Below are 19,993 nucleotides of genomic sequence, written 5' to 3' on the forward strand. Positions count from 1 at the left end.
GTTCCACAATACAGGAATTATCTCCCTTGGGGCTGTGACTAAACACCCCTTCCAGGGCAAGGTCATGTGCATTGACAAGCCAAAGCCTCAAAGCCCTTTAAGATAGAAAGATCTTCTTTATTAATGAACCCCAACAGTATTTCTTCAGATACAGGAGTTTTGAACTCAAATACTCAGAAGAAAACAAGTTAATATTGCATTATTCTCATAAGAAATACTGCAACTTATTTCCGGTAACATATTGCAAAGCGAAACAGCTTGAAAAGAAAAAAAAATTAAAAAAGAAAAGAAATTAAGTCAATCAAACTGGAATTAAAGTTTTGTTTCTTGGAACGATCGAGTCCTCGCAAGCACAGCTCGTTTCTGCAGATTACTCCCCCAACTGTCGTACAAACAGACCCCGATTGCTTGAATTCCTTATGAGCCCACAGAGGTGCAACATTAAAAGCTACGATTATCGGGTAGCAAGTGCCCCAACCTTCTTCCTCCACGGCAGCCTCGGTGACTTGGCCTTAACGGGTTGTGAACGTCTTCCCCCTGAAAGGATGGAGAGAGGAGTCAGCACAGCCCCAGGGGCCTGTGGGGCTTGTGGTGGGGCATGCGTAGCAGAGCTCTCAAAGCCAGGCAGGCACTGCTGGGTTGGAGCAGTTGGAGCTCACAGGGTCTGTGGCTGCAGAACCATGTCACGGGGCTGTGGAAAGGGGCTAACTTACGCAGAGGGGACAACCCTTCTGCCCCAAAGCAGCATGCAAAGGGGACATGACAGGACAGAGAAAAAAGGACACCAAGGGGCTCTGGGATAAGCAGAAGGTAAGGGAGCTGAATGAAACATGTTCACTCAACTGCTCTCCTCCATCCACTTCACTGCTTGTTCACAAGAGGGAGCCAGCCAGCATGGTGGCCTGGCCCCAGCCATCGGCTGGCAAAGGGCAGCCAGTGACTCTGAAAAGCTGCAGACACACTGGGCAGCAAGACTTAGGTCCAGTGCCCACAAACCCCAAGGAAGGACCTGGCTCTTCTCCCGCGAGCTGGAGCTGCCCCCAGAGATGGATGAGGCAGGTCTAATGTAACAGGGAAAAAGCCCCAGGAATGCCACCAAGGGCTTGGTGGGGGGAAATGGAGACACCAGGGCTTGCAGGGCCATGTATGAACCTTTTGTGAAGGACCTGCCAGCACACGGTTTTACCTCAGACCCAGCTCCTCACAGGACATCTGAGGCAGTAAGCTGTGGCTCACTCCCATGGCACCCCAGCCTGCCCTGGACTGCAGAATGCCAAACTGAGCAAGACTCAGCTCGTGGCTGGCAAAGAAGCCCAGAGAGCCATGCCCTGCTTTGCTACTCACGTGATTGTTTTCATTTCTTTCTTCTCTGCATCTGGACGGGCACGGTTGAGCACCTTGAGGAAATCTGACGTTTTTGCCCTCATACGTGTGTGAATATAGGCCTGTGTTTCATTAGGACAAAATGGGGACATGTCAAGAGCCTTTCTTCATAGCTCAGATTTCAGGACACATGACAGCCAGGTCACTCTGAACAATTACCCTCGTTTCTGTTCTCAGAAAGGAAACAAACCAGATCCAAAAGGGAAAAATCCTACTTCACTGCTAGAATGGAAAGAAAACAGTCTTGTGTCCAAGTTCAGGGAGAAGGCAACGATACATCACTTGCCACCCCTGCATGACTGCGGAGGGCTGTGGCAGACCCTAATGAGTTCTCAAGGGGCACCCCTGACCCCTGCTTCTCCCCTTCAGCACCCAGGTTAGATGGGCTGAAGCCACCCTGTGTGCCCCGACCCTCATACCTTTGAGCACTTGATGTGATAGTGCAGGTAGTCCCGGAATGTGTGGATCAGGTTTATGGTGTTGTCTCTGGCTGCAGCATTGGTGTGACGGGGGAACAGCACTGAAAGAAGAGGCCAACACAGACTTTTAGTACCCCCTGAGGCTGCACAAGGCCTTCAGGATCAGTTCTGGAGGCTTCAGGGTGTGCTGCATTGAATCCCTGCCTTGCTCTCTATAAAGAGCCCTTTACTCTTGACACGTACCAAGATTAAGCAGCACTTGTGATTTTAAATAAAAGGTTTAAGAGCACTTTTCTACATTTCCCACAGCAGCCTGTGCACTCTGCAGGACACAGGCAAGGCCAGGTGTCCAGAAACAATGGCACTGTAGGAAACTATATGTTGCTGTATCAGTGCTTGAAAGATGCAATTGGAGGAGCAAGCTGGGAGGCAGACCAGAGCGCCCAGACTGCTCAACCAATTGCAAGATCCAGTCTGCCCTGGAGTCTTGAAATTGGTTCTGGATCTTTGCCTGGCAGCTTGCCAGTCCTGTAACATAGACAGACTTGGATACAAGCAGGTAGCTTGCTCTTTCCATAAGCTGATGCTCTGTTAGGTGTCCCAGATCCAAGGGCTGAAAGAACATTTTGTCTGCGTGATGATCTCACCTGAGATCAGGTAACTGGGAAATTTAGTCTCAACAAGAACAAAAGTATGTGCCATCCTGGACCTCTTCTTTCCATAGCTGACAGCTGCCCAGGCCTCAAGGCACCATTTCCAGCACAGGAGGAGGGCAATGCTATCTTCACCTTTCCTTGCAGTGTCTGTGCTCCATCTCTGAGCTCCAAACTACAGGAATGCTGGCCTGAGACACCCTAACAACACACCCAAACATCTTGAAAAGACCTATCCCTTTCAACAGGGCAGGGTTTAGACTTCTTGACACTGCTACTCAGGGGGAAGTCATGGCTCTGCTGGCCAGCACCTCTGTCAGGGTAAAGTGGCTCATCAGTGTTTGGCCCAGAGCAAAGAGGCAGAGCTGGAGAAGCAGAATGCACTGCTCTGCTGCTGCTCTCTGACTGCCTCTGCTGATCAAGCACTGCACAGCTCCTTGCAGCTGGACTACCTACAAGTACAGTTGCATGAAAACTTTCACAAGAAACCTTCAGTTTCCAAAATATCACAGCAAAGCCACTCTTCCCTTTGCTTCCAAATACTGAACTTATTTTGTAGGCGGACACTAAACAATTCACTGTCCACTTCCACATCTTCTTGCCCACAGTAGAGCTGAGGTGACCTGATACAGAAAAGGGACACTCCAAAGGGGGCACACGAGACAGAATGCAACCCCAGAGTCCTTGCAGCCCCGAACTGCCCACTTCAACACTCAGGGAAGGTGAATTCCTTCCTGTTTTTCATGCAGCAACAAGAACCTCTCTCCTCCCCAAGCCTCAGAGCTGCCTGCTTACCAAAAGTGATGTAGCCAATATTATCGCCAACAGCTGCGTCCGTGTCTTTCAGCTCCAAGGGTGGCTCCCTGTGGCTGAAGAGCACCTGTGGGGCTGTGTGACTGGCTCGGCGACCCTCCTTGAACTCCTGAACAAGACAAAGTGAAGGTGATTCCCACTGTGGCCCTTCAGCAACATGCTGGGAAATCAAATGGGGTTTCCTCACTCCCAAAGGGCAATGAGCAGAAGGTGGCCCAGCTTTCCCTGAATGGATTGAGCTCATCAGGCCAAACACCCTGAAAGTGTTTTCCCTTTTTCCCAGCAAAACCAGCCCAAAATGCATGGCTGTCCTGGGTTTATACATGACCGTAGTGCAGCCCTTCAGCTGGGGTGGCTTTCAGTGTGTCACACCCCTGCCATGGGTGTTTTGTGGAAGGGATACCTCAGTCTGAGCAAGTACACGAGACAGCACAGTTCCTGCTGGAACTTCAATGCTTCCAGTGAAAGTGCACAATGCCCACCATCCCTGAGGAACAGAAATTCTCAGGAAGGGCAGCAAGATCTCCATCACACCTAGTGTAAAGGTTCTGCCATTTGAGAAACCATCTCCCATCAGGAGTCTGCCTAGGCATCAAGATGCATCTAGGGGCTTGAAGCTTGTATGTGAACTCTGCTCCTCTTAACGCTTCCCCTACACCTTGAAACAATACCTTCAGGCAGGGAGATCCATTCCCCCACCTCTGACAGTAGCACAACCCCCACCTCACAGGAAATGTACTGGCTCTGCATTTCAGGAACTCTAAAGACCATCTCTGTGTGGGCTGGGAATGGCCAGAGACCATTCTCCTGCCCCAAGGCAGAGCAGTCTTCCTTCTGCCTCACTGACCTCCATCCCACCCTACACATTATCAGCTACCCTTGGCCTCTCCTCTGAGCACAGTTTCCCCGGGAATGGCAGGGGCATCCATGTCCCTTTTAGAGTAGATCACTGGGCTTTCCTTAATGAACTGCTTAGCTTGCACTTCTGCCTGCTTATGCCAGAGGGTGAAATGGTTCAAATGGCTTCACTGGTTAGTTAATGGTTACATTTTCTCCATGAGAGCCTAGATGAGCAGACACCATGCCCAGCTGTGTTATGTAAGAGCAATAGCTGGAGGGAAAGAGCCAGTGTGACTCAGAGTGGAATTCCTGTGGCTGGGCAGAGGCAGGGTTTGCTGTTGTAAAAACCAAGAAGTTGGGACATGGAGACTCCAGGACAGCTGCTGCCTTGAAGCACTGCCATCTTCCCAGGAGCCTCACTAACCCCATTTTGTTCATCATGCTTCCCCCTTCCCATTTTAAAAGCTGAATTCCAGGCTGAGGGATATGCTTGGTGGGAGAAAACCACAAAGCCAGAGCAGATGCCCTGTCTGTAGCTAATGAACACAGCAAACAGAGCTGTGAAGACTTCCATTGTAACAGACACCCTTTTGATGACACCCAACACAGGTACACTGGTCTCCAGTAAACTGGGCCAGTAACTTGCTGTCCATGAGCCTGTCAGCAGCATGGCCTGGCACCCTTGAACAGGTAGGTTAAAGATGCCTGGAACATCCTGCAGGCCCTGCTCCATGGCCATGCCCAAACAGGAGGCTGGCAGCCCAGGAGCTTAAGCAGATGAGTGAGGTGGGCCAGTGGCACAGATGAACACAGGTACAAGCATGCATTGAGCCTCCCCAGCTGCACATAGATGTGTCATTTTCCCTAGGCCGCACACAGTTGTTCACAGACATGCAAAGTGCTTGCTACAAGTCTCTGAATGCTTCCCAGCTAAACAGCAATTGGAAAAGGTAGCTGAGTCCAGATTCAGCTGAGTCCAGTCCATAACCTGGCATTACGATTGGTTTAAGCCCACAAATTCAGTATATTCATAGCTCTAAGAAGTTGAAATTAGAGAGCTGTCACACTGAGCTGCTGAGTGTTTCTGCAGCATTTGAGCATTAGCAGGATGAAACTTCAAGGTGAAGACCAGTTTCAGCTCCTCCTCATGCATGGTATGACACTGTCTCACCCTTCCTACTCCCTTTACTCCTCAACATGCTCAAGTCCTCAGCTGGCTGGAGATCCTTACACAATAGCTATCCACATTACAAGGCCTCAGTGTGGGGACTGAAGCATTCACTGTGGTGTTTCTCATCTGTAATACATAATATGCTTGATTGTCCAAATGAGCAAGACTATTGATGATAGAGATGCCAATGCAAGAGCCAGGAAAATACACTGTCTGTGCCTATTAGCATGTTCTTCCATCCCAGTGCAGCATGGAGCAAAGCACTTCCATGTGTTAAATTTCCTTTGTGCTCACTCCAGCAGCATATTTGGCAACGCTGCTTCAAGCAAGCAGGCATCTGAATTGAGGACCACACCCCTTCCCTGTAATTCAGTTTCCATACCTGCATAAACACCTTTCCGATCACCACATCATCATCGTCCTTAAATACCGTGCTGAACACAACCGTGACGCGGTCCTTCTTTGCCTCAACATACCTGCAGGTGGGAGAGAGAGAACCCACCTGTGAGCCAGAGCTAAGAAATTCAACTGGACGAGGAAGCAACTGCGTGACAAGGTCAAGTAGATACAACAGCCATTCACAGGCCTGGCTGCTGTAAATTTCCCCTCCCTTGAGACAATATTTACAGGGAGCACAACATTTCTGTTGGGAGTGGCCAGTTCCTCTCCTGCATGCAGCCACAAGTGATGCCACTAACAGAGACTCTTGTGTAACATCTCAGCAGCCCAAGGCATAAGCATTACCCTCATGGGATACTTGTGGCAGCCAAGAACAGGCCCTTATAACCCAGGCCAAAGCACGGAGCAGGAGGATTTCCTGACTTTCCACCAAAACCTACAGCTGTGCACAGGAGCAGACTACTGAGCACTGTATGACCCCCATGCTGTTTGGTTTGAACACTTACATTGTCTCATCATCCCTGTAGTGGATGACTGCTCTTTTTTCTCCTTCTTTGCCCTCTTCCTGGAATTTGAAATACTTCTCAAAGACTGAAGCAAAGCAGTTGCGCTTCAACATGCCGGCTTGGTGCACAATGGCATCCTTGTCTGCAGGAAGGTTCTCCAGGTCGTAGAGCAAAGAGACATTGTAACCTGGGAAGGGGCAGTCATTAACCTTAATAATCTACATAGGGCCTTAATGAAAGCAGAGACATTTTTTTGAAGAGATACCTACAGTCCCACTTTTGCCTTAAATCCTCCCAAAAGTCCCAGGGGTGAGTTCTTCCCACTCCAAGCACTTGCCAAAAGCCATGCCTGAACTCGGCGCGTGGCCATGGCAACGTTCCTGGGGCTCCTTCTCAAGCTCCCAGACACACGTGCTGGCTGAACTGCTCCCAAGTTTTTGCAGTGAGTAGGAAGAGATGTTGTCACAGGTAACCATGGTTTTCCTGTGTCTTACAAAGCATCTTTGAGAAGAACAAAGACCCCAACCGTGAGGAACAGAGGCTTCCTGGAGGAGGACTGCATAAAGAATTACAGTTTGTGCTGCAAGCTACTTCATCCCTGATGTGTCTGAGCCACTTTTTAAATTGGCAATTTCAAATTGCAATTCATTGTATAGAGAGCCTCAGATATCAAGCTCTTCAAGTGCAGCCTTCATATGAGCATTTCTCAGGTAACTTAAGTAACTTTGGAATTGCATTCACACACACATGCACAAAGACACAAACACATAGAGAGTGAATGCTACTGCAGGGTTACCTGATTCAGGATTTACCAAGTAGCTTCCATAGACTTTCTTCAATACCTAGAAAAGAAATTAAACATTGAGCACACAAGCTATCAAGACTTGTTTCCTCCTGCACAGTCTAGGCCATATTTGGTCTACTTTTAGAAGTATCAAATTACAGCACCTGCCTCCCCTAGTCTAAGAGAACTCAGACAAATATTAAGTCATCAGCTTCTAGTACTATTGGCTATTCCTGCTCTAGGGAGGGCTCCCTGAACTCCACTGACAGGGGACATACTGCAGGAGAGGACTCAAAACTGGAACTTTTTCAAGTTCTTACTAGTCGGATTTGTGTGGGGAAGAAGCATTATAGCTCATACCTTCAAAGGAGAACAATCAGCAGAGCCTGACACAACAGACCTGAGGGCTACCACTTTTCCTTCCATTCAAAGGCAGATGCAAAGCGTGCCCGGTCCCTCTCCTCACAGGACAGCAATTTCAGAGCACACCACGGCCTGGTGATCACATACTGTCTCAGCCTATTGCACGAACAGATGGGGATCGAGAGGAGACTGCCACGCAGGCTTGGATGCCTCCCAGAAGCAGAACCGCCTACAGCACAGCAAAAACCTTTCTTCAAACGTAATTACTGCTGAATTTTACATCAATGGCAATTTCCAACTGAGCCATAGCTCTGTGTCAATGAGGGGGCTGGGAACAGGCAGTATTTCACAGAGAAGAACACAACAGTGTTGGGGCAGAACTGGCCCTCCTGGGATGACACCCACTACCACGTGGAAAGGATACACAGACTCTCTGCATGCCAAAACCTCCTCTCAGCAGAGAGCCTGCCTGCAGCAGTGCAGGAAGATGCCCTGTCTTAGCAGGAAGCCCACTCTGCATTCCTCACAGTGGCATTTCACCAAAGACAGAGCAGAAACAAGCAACATTGTCTGCCGGGAAGTACAGAAAGCAACATTATGACAACTGAAGATTGAAAAATGTAATTTCTATTTAGTCAGTACTTCCAAGCCAGTTCTGCACAGATCCCATTTTCCTCTAAAAGTTTATAGAAATTTGCCTTTCACCACCACAATGGCTGCTGGTGCACAGTGCTGTCAGCCACTCGTCCACCACAGTTCTCTTGGGATCACACACTACACTGAACCTCACTACACGTGCTGGGAAGGCTCCACCATTTGGGCTGCTTCACACTCCTCATGCCAGCAGGGGTACCTTCAGTAGCAGGCAATGCTGCACCTAGAAAGCTCTGCATTCAAGGAACCAGGAAAGCAGGACACTCAATCATATCTCTTCTGACTTAGGTGGGTCTTATGGCAATTCGCAGGAATTCACTTTGGGTTCAAATCACCCATTTATCACCAGACTCATAATAAACTGATGGAGCAGCTTCCTTGTTTTCTTCCAAGGACAGACACCCAGAGGCAAAAGCCTGCTGAAAAGCCCTGAGTGAACCCCATTTGCTGCCATGTGGAGATTTGAAAACGGACTCAAGAACTGAGTCACACTTCCTGCCTCGCCATCCAACCACAGCTCAGAGAGGCTCCTTTTTTCTACCATAAATGGCCCTCCGCAGCCACAAGGCCCAGTCAACAGGAACTGAGCTTGCGACTTCACACAGCAGCAGTGAAAAGGGAACCAATCTGTAAACCAAGGTCTGCATACGCAGCAGGAGCCCAGCACTTGCTCTCAAGTGTGGTTACGAGTCAGAAGAGAAGCACCACAGATCTGTCTTGATGCCTTCCTTCACTTGTGGGCTCAACACATCAGTCAGGCTTCGCTTTGAACTTGCAAAATTAGTGATGCCTTCTGCCTTTCAGGCTGCAGGGTCATAGAAGATTACTTTTTCACGAGAGAGTGTGAACACACTTGCCCTTGTCTTTCAGCAAAGTGGGACTCCTGGTTGGCACAGAGCTGCTCCTTTGACCAGTTAGATGGGAGCACAGATGCTTCTCTAAGGGTCAGATGTTAGATCCATCAACATCATGAGGGCATTGCCACCAACACAGTATTTGTAGGCAGGAGGCCTGGAGATGCTTACTTACCTCATCAGCACCATGTTCCTGGAGTTCCTTGTAGAATTTCAGAGAAATACTGACCATCACTTTTGTCTTGTCTCCATTGGGGTTTGAAATATGGTAAAGGACTCCATCAAAGTCTAAGAAGCAAGCAAGAGAAATGTGAGGGAACAGGAACCATCTATTTCTGAGGAATGTTTTCCCTACAAGTTCTAGTGACTGCATAAAGCGACACTGCTCCTCTTGCTCCAGCTCTCACACGCATGGCAAGAGGGAAACCCGCAATTAAGGAAAATGGTAATGTCATGTAAGGACACATGCTATCATTCACAGGGCTGAAACAATTTTGACACCTGTCCATCACAGAAAGCTTTAGTCTAGTGTCATTTACCATCCCTGGCAAATCCACTTGTGCTCAATGCACAAGGATACAAACATGCAGAGACGGGAGCCTTCTGGATGGCCAGCACAGAAAGTGACTGACATGCCCACCAGGCCAGAGCTGCAGCCTGGAGGAGAAAACCTCTCTGCCAGCCTCTGCCTGCTGTGAGAGCTTCCACTTCACTGCAGAACAGGCAGGGAGAGCAGGAGGAAGGGAAAGGCAACCCTCCAGCTACCTAGCAAGCTCCACTTCCCCACTGAGCTTTGCAGCTTACACAGATTCCTGATAACAGAAGCAAAAATTCAGTTGCTGAATGAGTACTTTAACTTTGTTGGCATTTCTCTTCCTGAAGAGCAAACTTGAGGTGATGAATCCATTTTGCCTGTCACTGTAAGTCAGTTTCATAACAATCCAAACCAGATGATGCTAAAGACCTCATAACAAGTAGCACCAAGGGCAGGACTGGAGAACGGATGAAGTAAAAGAGAAGAGCTGTGTAGCAGGCACACACCAAAGCACTACCACCAATGAGCTCAATGCTCTAGGGAAGTCTCAGGGAAGACAGACAGACAGAGAAATAGTGGGGCAGCCAAAGAAGCCCCAGCTCTGGGGATACTGCAGGGTCTCCACACCACCCCTGCCCAGTGGTGTGGGCAGACCGTTCAAGCCAGCCCTTGGTTCAGAGAAGTCAGAAGAGCTGTGGAGCTTACCTGCAAATGTTACTTCTACTGCCTCTGGTTTATTTCTAAAAAGCAAAGAAAACAAAGGAGGTAAATGAGAACTCTAACAGCAGCTTCCAAGCTGTGAAGGAAAGAGGATTAATTTTCAACACTTTATTTTTCACAGGCAGCTGTTCCTCAAAACCCTTTTATCTCCTGCTGTCCGACTAGTAGTAACTGCTGACAAGAGATCTTAGACTTCCCCCCCTTCCTATAAGCACCAGTTTTACCCCAGATGACATAAAATAGACTTGGAAGCTGGCACAGATTTCTATTATTTCTAGTTTATTAATAGATTTTGACATCGCAGATTTCCAGTTAGAAATTCCTAAGAAAGTTACCCCTTACTAAGAAGTTTGTTTTCACAAGCACACGCTCTGTACAGAATGGCCATGACACAGATTTTGGGACAGAGGATCTTTTGTAAGGTCCTGCAATACCAGTTCATGGAAGGAGCTGAGTAATCCTTCCTGACACAGTGCCCCCTTCACCATCAACATCAGCTCTACAAATGCCTTGATATAACTTGCTTGCAGAGAAGATCCTTTTCCAAGTTAGGAGAGTGTTAGTAGTGTCAGGAGCAGGTCAAAGAAGGAAACTTTCCACGTGTTCATTTCATCCTGTTTCCCTTCCAAAACACCCCAACATTTTGCCAACAGCCTCTGCAGAAAAACTGTAGCTCTGGATGTGCTCTAACATTGTCATGAGTGGTCTCTGGGACACCAATCAGCAACAAAACCCTTTGCAAGCCAAAGGCACATCACATCTTACACTGTGATTATGAAGATTAAACTGCTTCTTAACAAACCCTATTTTGACATTTGTTCATGATCTGTGAAAGAGTAGGACTCCATGAAAGATGTAACTGCTTCTGGAAGGTCATTTCATTGGGATTGGCACTATATAACTGCTTTCACAGCTCCAAGGGGACTGGTATTAATAGGTCATTCTCCAACAGGGAATTCATGCAAAGGTATCTCCACTGCTGAGAGCAGGCATGGAAAATGAGAACAGGATAAAAATGCCAGTCTGCTAACTGCTGTTTCACACCACATCTCCATTTATTTTTCAGAAGTAGATGATGTTCAAATACAGGCTAATAATGCTGCTGCTAACAGAAATCTAGTCTCTAACAGAGACTGTCTGAACTAACAGACTGAAATATGTTCCCCAGAGTAAAGTCAGTGGTCTCAACTATGCTGCTGCTGCCCAGAGACCAGCTTCAACCATTTTGCCAAAACTTACTCTTCCACACATTTGTGTGCTGTTGGGTACTGGCTACACTGTGGTACATACACTGAGGAAGGTGGGGGGAAGTGATGACTCAATATCTATTTTCCCTGACAATATTCTGTAACAATTTAAATTATTTTATCTCAGCAGCAAGCATTGTTTTTCCATCACTTTTCTGCAGCCAGCCTCATTCCTGGAAGGCAGAAATGACCACAATGTGATAAAACTCAAGCTGGGCAATACAGGGAGACCAAGACACTGCACTGCACTGATACCAGACACTCACCAGGTCAACAACATTTTACTCCAGCAGAAAGGGAGGAATTAACCGCCAGATGAAGAACCTAAGTGAAAATGAGGAGGTGTTCCTGCTTCTTGAAAGTGATCAGCTGTGAAAGGCAACAGCCCTTTTTTTTGTCTGAAGGCTGGGGAGCCTCTGTCTTTTGTGCCACCTTGCTGAGAATAAAAACTACACACTTAAAAGAAGAAGTGGTGCAAGTGCACCCAAAGCAGGTCCTTTTGTTTAAAAGCTGTGCCAGCTACCTGTAACTTCTCTTGCTTTCATCTCCCCTCCCCAGCTGGGCCTGAGACAGGCTCAGCAGGCATCCCTGGCTGCATATTTAGCTTGGGCTCTTGGAAAGGGGAGCAATTCCACAAGTCATGTCCAAGCCACTTCTGCTCACTGAGGATGGCTCAGAGCAGAAATGAAAGAAAATCCCAGAGATCCCACTCGGTCAGTTGATGCAGACGTGTTCCTCTTTTAGAGCACCACGCTCAGATGTGGGAATCAGCTTGGATGGCAGTATAAATTTTTATAAAAAAAGAAACCTATGTAGGAAGCTTTAAAGATAGCACAGCCAGGCACATGAGAGCTAGGAATATTAAACAGGATGCATCCTTAAACCTCTGTTCCATCTTCTCAAAATTACACTTTCAAACCCCATTCCCCACACACATAGAGCTGACACCTCCAGAGCCCACGTTCCCAGCAGAGCCTTCCAAATACAGCACCTCCCTCTGAGAAATGCAAGGAAGTGGCTGACAGTGCACTGGAGAAAGGATGATTCCCCATTTGGTTGCCCTGTACCCAGGGAATGGCAGGAAGATCACTCATCACATCATTGAAGAAGCCGAGCAAGACCATGTACAGGAGCCAGTTGATGGCTCTGCACGAGAGCCTTTGTTCTGCACACAAAAGCTCATTGCTAACACAGCTGGGTTCGAGCCTCTTATTGTGCAAACGTCATTTCTTAGAGAAGTTATTTTAACGCTGATTTCCCAAGTGGCTCAGTTCCGGTACTTGGGGATGGTGAGGAGGGGGAGTATTTAAGGGAAAAAAAGGTAACTGGGCAGAGAACTTTGGGTGCTGAATATTCAACCACTTCCCGGCACAGCCTCAGTGAAGCAAGAGCTCACGTGAGCTGCATACAGAGCTCCTGGCAGCCATGCTGGCCCTGTCACCTACAGCACAGGGGGTTTTCTGCCTCACCAGGCACACACTTAAGTAACCCAGGCCTGGCCTGGCCCAGGGGAGGACAGGGATGAGCATTGGAAGTGCGGCTGGGAGCAAAGTGAGCCCCCTTCGCTTTTCACAGTTCAGGAGCTTTACAATCACAGTGTTTAAAGTGCTTCTATTTATTTCTCTGGCTCACCTCATCAAAACTACCCTGGCTACTCAAAATTTTTCTCCAACAGAAAAACCACTCCTTTTGCTACCCAGATTATTGCTCCTGCCTCAAGAAGTCCCCAGGCAGAACAGAGAGGAGCTCTCACCTCCAGTGTTCCATAGTTTCTGGATGAGCAACAATGCTGCAGGTCATACACACATGTTCACTTCCTCTTGACCTTTCAGTAACCCCATCTTCTACCACTGGAAATAGCTCTATGGAGGCACAACGTGTCCTCTCTGTGTTCTGTCCTTCCTGCTCTAGTGCCAGCGATGGCTCAGTGCAGAGGACTCACAGCAGGCCTGGGATGGGGCCTGCACCACTGAGGGTGGGTACCAGGTATTGTCAGGTTACTGGCATGATCCCAAAGAGCTCTGTCTGGTCTAGCGTGCTTTGGTGTCCCTTGCCTCCATGAGGAGACGCTCCACACCCATAGCAAGAATTAGCAGTTTAGCAGCTTGGTGCTGAATGACTCTAAATCCCAGCCGGACTGTAAATTCCAACTGGGAAGCCAGGAGATCTTCTGGGGTTCACTTCTACCCCTGATCCAAATCTCTGAGAAACAGACTAAGCCTAGCTATACTCAGAGGATTTCAGACAGGACACCTCATCCACTCCTGGGGCAGAGAGCTGCTGTGACCCCTACAAGCTCCTCACCTCCAATGCTACCTGAACCACAGCATCCCTCAGTGATCTTCCCGGCTTGCTACCCTCTGCCCTGAATGGACAATAAAACCAGCTCATACCAGGAATAACTGAGATGGCTTCTCTCTGCACTGAACACTGAATCCAGACCAGACCTTTCTGCAAACCCGTGCCTGAACTCCGATGCTAAAATGGCAGCTGTTCCCAGCAGCAGTCTGTTTTGTGATAACAGTTATCAGGTCTGAAGTCAAACCCACACCAAATCCCATTTGCCCTCTGCTTGTAAGAATAAAAGACCCTGACAGGTTTTATGTCTTCTTGCCTATGTTCCTTCTATTCATCTCCAAATGGCTCCTACGCCCTGTCTATCTAATACAGAGCCAGCTCCAAATCAGATTTTTCACCCCAGCAGAACATCCGTGAAGAGCCACAGGTGCCCATGGAGAGACACCAGTGAGCATTTAAGAGCAATAGCAAATATTTTTTCTGACAGCACTCCCTCACTTGACTCTGAGAACTTCCCTGTTTCATTCTCAGGCCACAAAGGCTCTTAGCCGTATATTACAACAAATTTAAGATCTTGGCTGATAACCATACTGAAGCATCTCCCACACCACAGTTAAGGCCTCTACCAAATAATGGAGAATGGCAATTATTTCAAAAGCTGCAAGCATGCAGATACTCTAACCTCTTGCCCCATAGGAGAGGGAAAAAAATAAAAAGGGGTATTTCAAAGCTTAAAGCTCTGAGCAGAGTTTTCAGATCACCAGAGTCAACACACGATTTGGATAAAGTGAGCCAGATCCAGTGACAGACTGCAGGCTCTCGCTACAGAAAGGTCACCTCAAAAAAAAATTATGAGCAATGTCTAAAATTCTCTGAACAGTTCCTCCACTTATGGGCCCCACTCAGCTAACAAAAGCCCCTCTGCATAAGCTGCAGGAGCATATGCAATCAAAGAGCTCCCATAGTTCTGGCAGTACACCCACCATGAACATGAGCAGGAGTGCTCTGTCAGGTGGGTGGTGCCAAGCTGTGTACAGCACCCTATATGCGCCAATTCTCCCCTCCTGGTTAGGTGATCCCTCCATGCCCAAGCTTTTCCCTTGCTGTGTGCCCAATAGCCTGGAGGAGTGGGTGGGTAGGAATGCAGTGGGAGTCACAGTGGACAAAGCACAGATGGTCCTGCAGCATGCTGGCACTGGCAGATCCCCTTTCAGACAGACCTTTGTCTGGTGCATCCTCAGCTATAGGCAGCTAGCCTGTGGTTCCCCACCAGAGAGATCCGGGGTTGTGCCAAGTCTCTCAGTAAAAACCTAATTTTGCACACATTTTTACTGTGCTTCTTTAGTACAGTGATGGACACCTATTCTCCTCTGCTGTCAAGCATTGGGGGCTGCAGTGAGAACCACTCTCTGAAGATAAAACAGAGCTCCTCCTAGGAACCCAAGAAGAAAACTGAGGCTGGAGTGATGACAGAACCACCTGTGAAAGCCTAACGCTTTTCAGATCTGGCTTTTCTTCCCTCCTGCTCCCTGTGTTGTTGCACAAAAGCGGAGCACTATCTACTTCCAGATAAAGGTGGTTCACAATCCACTGTCAATACTAAGTCACCTTCCCTGATGTCTGAAGCAGGATGTGCTGTGACAACCCAGGAGCTATGCTCCAACACCTACAGCACTCTCAAGTCAATGTGGACAGCCAGGGTGTACCATGAACACTGCCTGTGCCAGCAAAACCCAAACCTGCTCTTTCTGCCAGCCGCATTTCCCAAGCACTCTGCAGTCAGGCAGAAGTGAGGTAGGTGAGGTTGTGCCTGGAGAGATGTGTAGCTCCAGGCTGGGCTTGTGAGGACACTAAGCCAGCACCTGCCACTGCTGCTAAAGGAGGGAGATCTGATCCCTGCTCCATGGCTGCACCATGTGAGCAGCCATGACACAATGAACGGGATGAGGAAACTCATCTAAGCTAAAAATACCCAGTTTTGCCTGTTTAATGTTAACCTAGGTCACTTCCCCAATCCTGTTTCCCTTGAAGCCACAAAAATGTCTGTGTCAGCAAGAACAAGGGGGTGGCAGAGGAACGATTTGGTTTTGGTGGGGTCTCTGAGCATCCCTGAAGCACTGGAGCCACATATAACCACAACCACTCCTGAAGAGAGTTCCTCAGTAGTGCCTGGCAGGATTCAAAGCTCCTCTACCCTCCCAGCACATCAACAGCTTCCAGACACTCCTGTCTCCCCATGATGAACTCACTTCAAGTCACACCATGAACACAAAGTTCTCACTGCCTAGTGTCAGCCAGGATTCAGCCTCAGGATTCAGCTGAACGGCTCAGCTCTGCAGCACACAATCAGCAAGTGACTGCAGGTGGGAAATACCATAAAGCCAGAGGGTGCAGCTTCAGCCCAGCTCCTACTGGCTCACAGAAACCACTCTGCATCAGGGAAGTCCAAGCTTCGGTTGATTTCCTATGCAGCTAATGGTCAGGGAGCCCTGCAGAGCTGTACCTACTAACGGCTGTAAAGAAACCAACAATTTAATTTGAGATTCTCTTCCCTCCGCCCCCAACCTAGGAAAAGGCATGCTATACCCCAGCTATGCCAATTTGTGTTCTTTTACACAGTGGGTAAATAATAAGTAACAGTTTGAGACAGATGATTAATTTACTAAAGATTTTGAGTAAGCTATGCATGACTGGAAAACTAAACCCTAAGACCAAAGCCCTGTGCCACACTTTCCCTGGGGTCAATTAAATTAGAGCAGGACAAAACTGGATGTCAAATATGTTAGTGTCAAACAGAATGAGTATTCATCAGACACAGAAGACAATCATTAAAATGTTTTACACTTAAAGTGTTTGTGGGGTTTTTTTAATGCCTGTATGATTAGCAAAGGAACACAATGATGAGAAACAGGATTTTTCAACTGGTAGAGCTTATCTCCTCACACACATTTCTATCATAAATGGGAAAACCCACCTGTGACACCAGCTTCCAGGCAACATCTCATGTACAAATGAACTGGTCAGAAGCTTATGGAAGCTTTCTCTTGACATTTAAAAAAGCTCATGAGCCAACCTCATTTCAATAAACTTATTTCCAGGTACTGACCAGATATTCCCACATTGCAGCAACAAATTCCTAACTCAAGTTATTTCAACAGATTCTGGTAACTTTAAGCTTTTATTTAAAAATGTGGTTGGTTTAAGAGAATTGATTTAAACACAGAAATTACTAGAACTAAATAAGGAAAAAAAATCAGATACATTGAAGTCCATCATCTGTTACCACCTTGATCTAAACATCATGTTTCAACAGTGGCTGTCCAAGGAGGTGAGACTTCCATGGGGACTGTCCACAAAACCAAATTAGATTTGATATTACCCTATTTACAGGTGGATGCTGCCAAGCCCCAAGGACCTTGTTCAGGGAGTACTCTTAGAGGTGGGTTAGGCCCTGTCTCAAATGCTGATCTCTGTCCGCAGTCCTGCTGAGGTACCTTTCACACTGGGAACTCCGGGGACAGCTGATGGACCTCCATACAGAGCAGATTTTGACATATATGACAATAATGGCAGTTAATGAATTCCATCTTCTAAATGTGACCTCGTTCTATATGACAACGTGAAATGTGGAGTGTCTCCCACCTGATAGCCCAGGAAAGCTCTGCAGGAACCTGCCAAACTATGGCTGCACTGCAGTAGAGGGGAGCGACACAGCCCACGTCACAGGACAAGTATCTGGCAAAGGATTTGGAAATGAACCCTGCCCTGCCCCATTTCCAGGCTGGTGCTGAAGCCACCAGGCACACCTGGCTCTGAAACAACCACTACTGACAAATCCTGCATCGCATCTGCTGCACTTCTGGGTTAGAGCAAATAATGTAAACCCAACTCTGCCCCAGTGTCCAGATTCACTCCTCCCAGTCACCAAATTCTTCAAGCCTTGACCTTGCCATGACTGTCCTGTGTTCAGCCCCAAGATACACCTTGGAAAATCATCACCAAAATAGCGAAATACAGGAAATCCCTTCCTGCCTCCAGGCTGAGCACCACAGGAATAACCTGAGAGCTGTGGCCATAGGAAAAAGAAATATCACTTGAATAAATGTTTTGTAACATCCATTCCTTAGAGGACCTGAAACCAGGAGAAACGTCCCTGCACTCGCCTGGATGGGGGACCCCAGAAAAAGCACAGAAGAAAATTCAGAAGTAAATGTCTTCCTCACCTTCAGCAACACACTCAAGGCACAAAACTTATCTAGAAACGCCATCTAAAGAACAGAACATGCCATAGATGACTAACAGGCAGAAGCAGAGCACCATCAGCCACCCGACGAATTGATCCAGGAACAATCAGTAAGTCAGGCACACTTGCCCACACACAAGCGAGGTGGCTTTGCCATACAGCAAAATGGAAATGTCAGGGGGCTGCAGGCTGCTGCAGGACAAGCAAGTGCAGCTCTGCTCACAGAGTCAAAGTTTTGGGGTGCATCTAAAACTGCAAACTGCCCCTCCACATCAGATCAACACAGGGACACATGCACGTTCTTCTCTCTCCATCAGGAAGAATGCCTTGGCACAGACTAGTGATTGACAAGCTGTTCTGACACTCACTGTGAACCTCTGTACATGCCATATTTTCTAATGGATGTGGCTGCAATATCACAGAGGTCACCTGGGAGCTCTCTCTGCCCAGTGCTGTGCCTGTACTCTGGGAAAACTTGTTGCATTAAATGATCAGGACTCAAGACAAATCAAAATCTGGAAGAAGCTCAGCTGTCCTCCACGGCAGAGCAGCCTGTATAATTATTTTATGGAAAAAAAAAAAAAATCCACCAAAACAAAACATGAATCCGAGCAACAAGTCAAGAGAGTGGGGGGAAAGCAAAGTAAGTGGCCACTGACAACGTTCTGCGTGTAAAAAAGGCTGAGAGCTTCAAAAATCGCTGGACAAAAAGTAACACAGAAAAAGGCACCTGCCTGGGGGGTCCTTTCCTGGAGCAGCCTGAGCCCTGACTTGTGAGGCGCCAGGGCAGGCTCCACCCCAGAGATAACACCGCTGTGCTCTGCCTCTCAAGGCTTTGTCTGTGTACAGAGGTGTCTCAGTCAGCAGACAGTGCATCGAGCCCACAGGCCACTCGGTTGCAGATAAGGACATTCATTCTTAAGGGACTTCCTTCAAAGCTAAGCTGTGTCCTCACAAGCATCTTTACAGCCCTGGTGCAACACTCGCAGTAAAAAAAAAAACCATTGGCTCCCCATGGACTGAAATGTCCCAGCCAGAGATGTGGGTGTGAACTAGACCCCCAGGCTGCTCCCCGAGGCCAGGACACACACCAGGCTGGCACCAGCAACCCTGGCTGACCTGTGCGCCTGTATCCCTTCTGCTCGAGAAAGCAAAGAGGGAGCAAGCTGGAATTTGCTCTTCACCCCAAAGCAAAAGGCCGAGGCCATGACTCCACACCCAGGCTTCCTGTTCCCCGCCTCCCCCTACACATTCTGTACCAGCGCTGGCAGCACGCTGATGAAGCCCACTTTACCCAAAGCAAACACGCTGCAAGTCCACCTTCCTCCCTTCCCAACTTCCTCCTTGTCCAGACCCTGTCCTCCCGTCCACCTCAGCAGGGCAACCTCCGGTACCCTTCCCAGATCCGTTCTGCTCCCCCGGGACTCTCCACTGCTCTAGCACTAACGAACCCATCCAGTCCCTCTCCCCTCCGACGCTGCCCGGTCCCACTCTACTCCCTCATTCCCCAGGCTTTCCCTCTGCCCAAGCTCTGTCCATCCCGCCGCCCGCAGCTCAGTTCCCGCACCCTGACCACCCCCCTCCCAGCCCCTGCATCCTGCAGGCCCCCACCCCGTGCCCGCTCTGCCCTCCTCGTTCCCGGGCCGCCCGCCGGTAGCACACTCCCCGCTGGCTCAGTGCCGCTCCCGCCCCTCTCCAGTCCCGCATCCTTCCTTGTCACCATTCCCCGGCCCCCACCTTCCGCCCCTCTCGGCCCTATCCTCCCCCGGCACCACCCGCCAGGCTCTACTCTGTGCCCGGGCGCCGGGCACGGCCCGGGCCGCGCCAGCCACCGCCCCCTCGCCCCTCCCTCGGTCCGCGGCCCCGTCCCCGCCCCGCCCCGGCTCCCCTGTTCCTACCCAGCGGCCGCGCCCTCGAACTTGAGCGTGAGGGTCTCCTCGATGATGCGGTTGTTGACCTCGAGCAGGATCATGTCGGTGCCGGGAGCGGCTCTGAGGGAGCCGAGCCCGCTGCGCGCACCGGGGACCCGCCCGAGCCTGCGCCGCCGCTTCCGCTCTCGCGCCCGCGCGTCACTTCCGGCTCGGCGCCACCGCCCCGCTCCGCCTTCGCCC

The 19,993-nt window shown here is 49.0% G+C and overlaps 1 protein-coding gene across 1 annotated transcript; it reads right to left on the reverse strand.

The window, feature by feature from the left end:
* Window positions 1-96: 96 nt before the first annotated feature.
* ARPC2 (actin related protein 2/3 complex subunit 2) lies at window positions 97-19,944 on the reverse strand. Its single transcript, XM_053983004.1, has 10 exons — window positions 19,781-19,944; window positions 10,080-10,114; window positions 9,015-9,127; window positions 6,981-7,026; window positions 6,185-6,371; window positions 5,662-5,755; window positions 3,251-3,377; window positions 1,803-1,903; window positions 1,345-1,445; window positions 97-537 (listed from the first exon to the last, which is right to left on the reverse strand). Exons 1-10 carry the CDS (start codon window positions 19,852-19,854, stop codon window positions 513-515), a joined length of 903 nt encoding a protein of 300 aa, XP_053838979.1. The 5' UTR covers window positions 19,855-19,944; the 3' UTR covers window positions 97-512.
* Between the last annotated feature and the right edge of the window lie 49 nt (window positions 19,945-19,993).

This window comes from Vidua macroura, chromosome 7, assembly GCF_024509145.1.
Source record: "Vidua macroura isolate BioBank_ID:100142 chromosome 7, ASM2450914v1, whole genome shotgun sequence".
NCBI lineage: Eukaryota > Metazoa > Chordata > Aves > Passeriformes > Viduidae > Vidua > Vidua macroura.

Excerpts from the sequence above, each read along its gene's own strand:
- ARPC2 (XM_053983004.1), bottom strand. The coding sequence starts at position 19,854 with ATGATCCTGCTCGAGGTCAACAACCGCATCATCGAGGAGACCCTCACG. Across the intron at positions 9,128-10,079 it reads AGTAGAAGTAACATTTGCAG|ACTTTGATGGAGTCCTTTAC; the intron begins GTAAGCTCCACA and ends CTTGCTTCTTAG. Across the intron at positions 3,378-5,661 it reads TCGGAAAGGTGTTTATGCAG|GAGTTCAAGGAGGGTCGCCG; the intron begins GTATGGAAACTG and ends TGTCTTGTTCAG.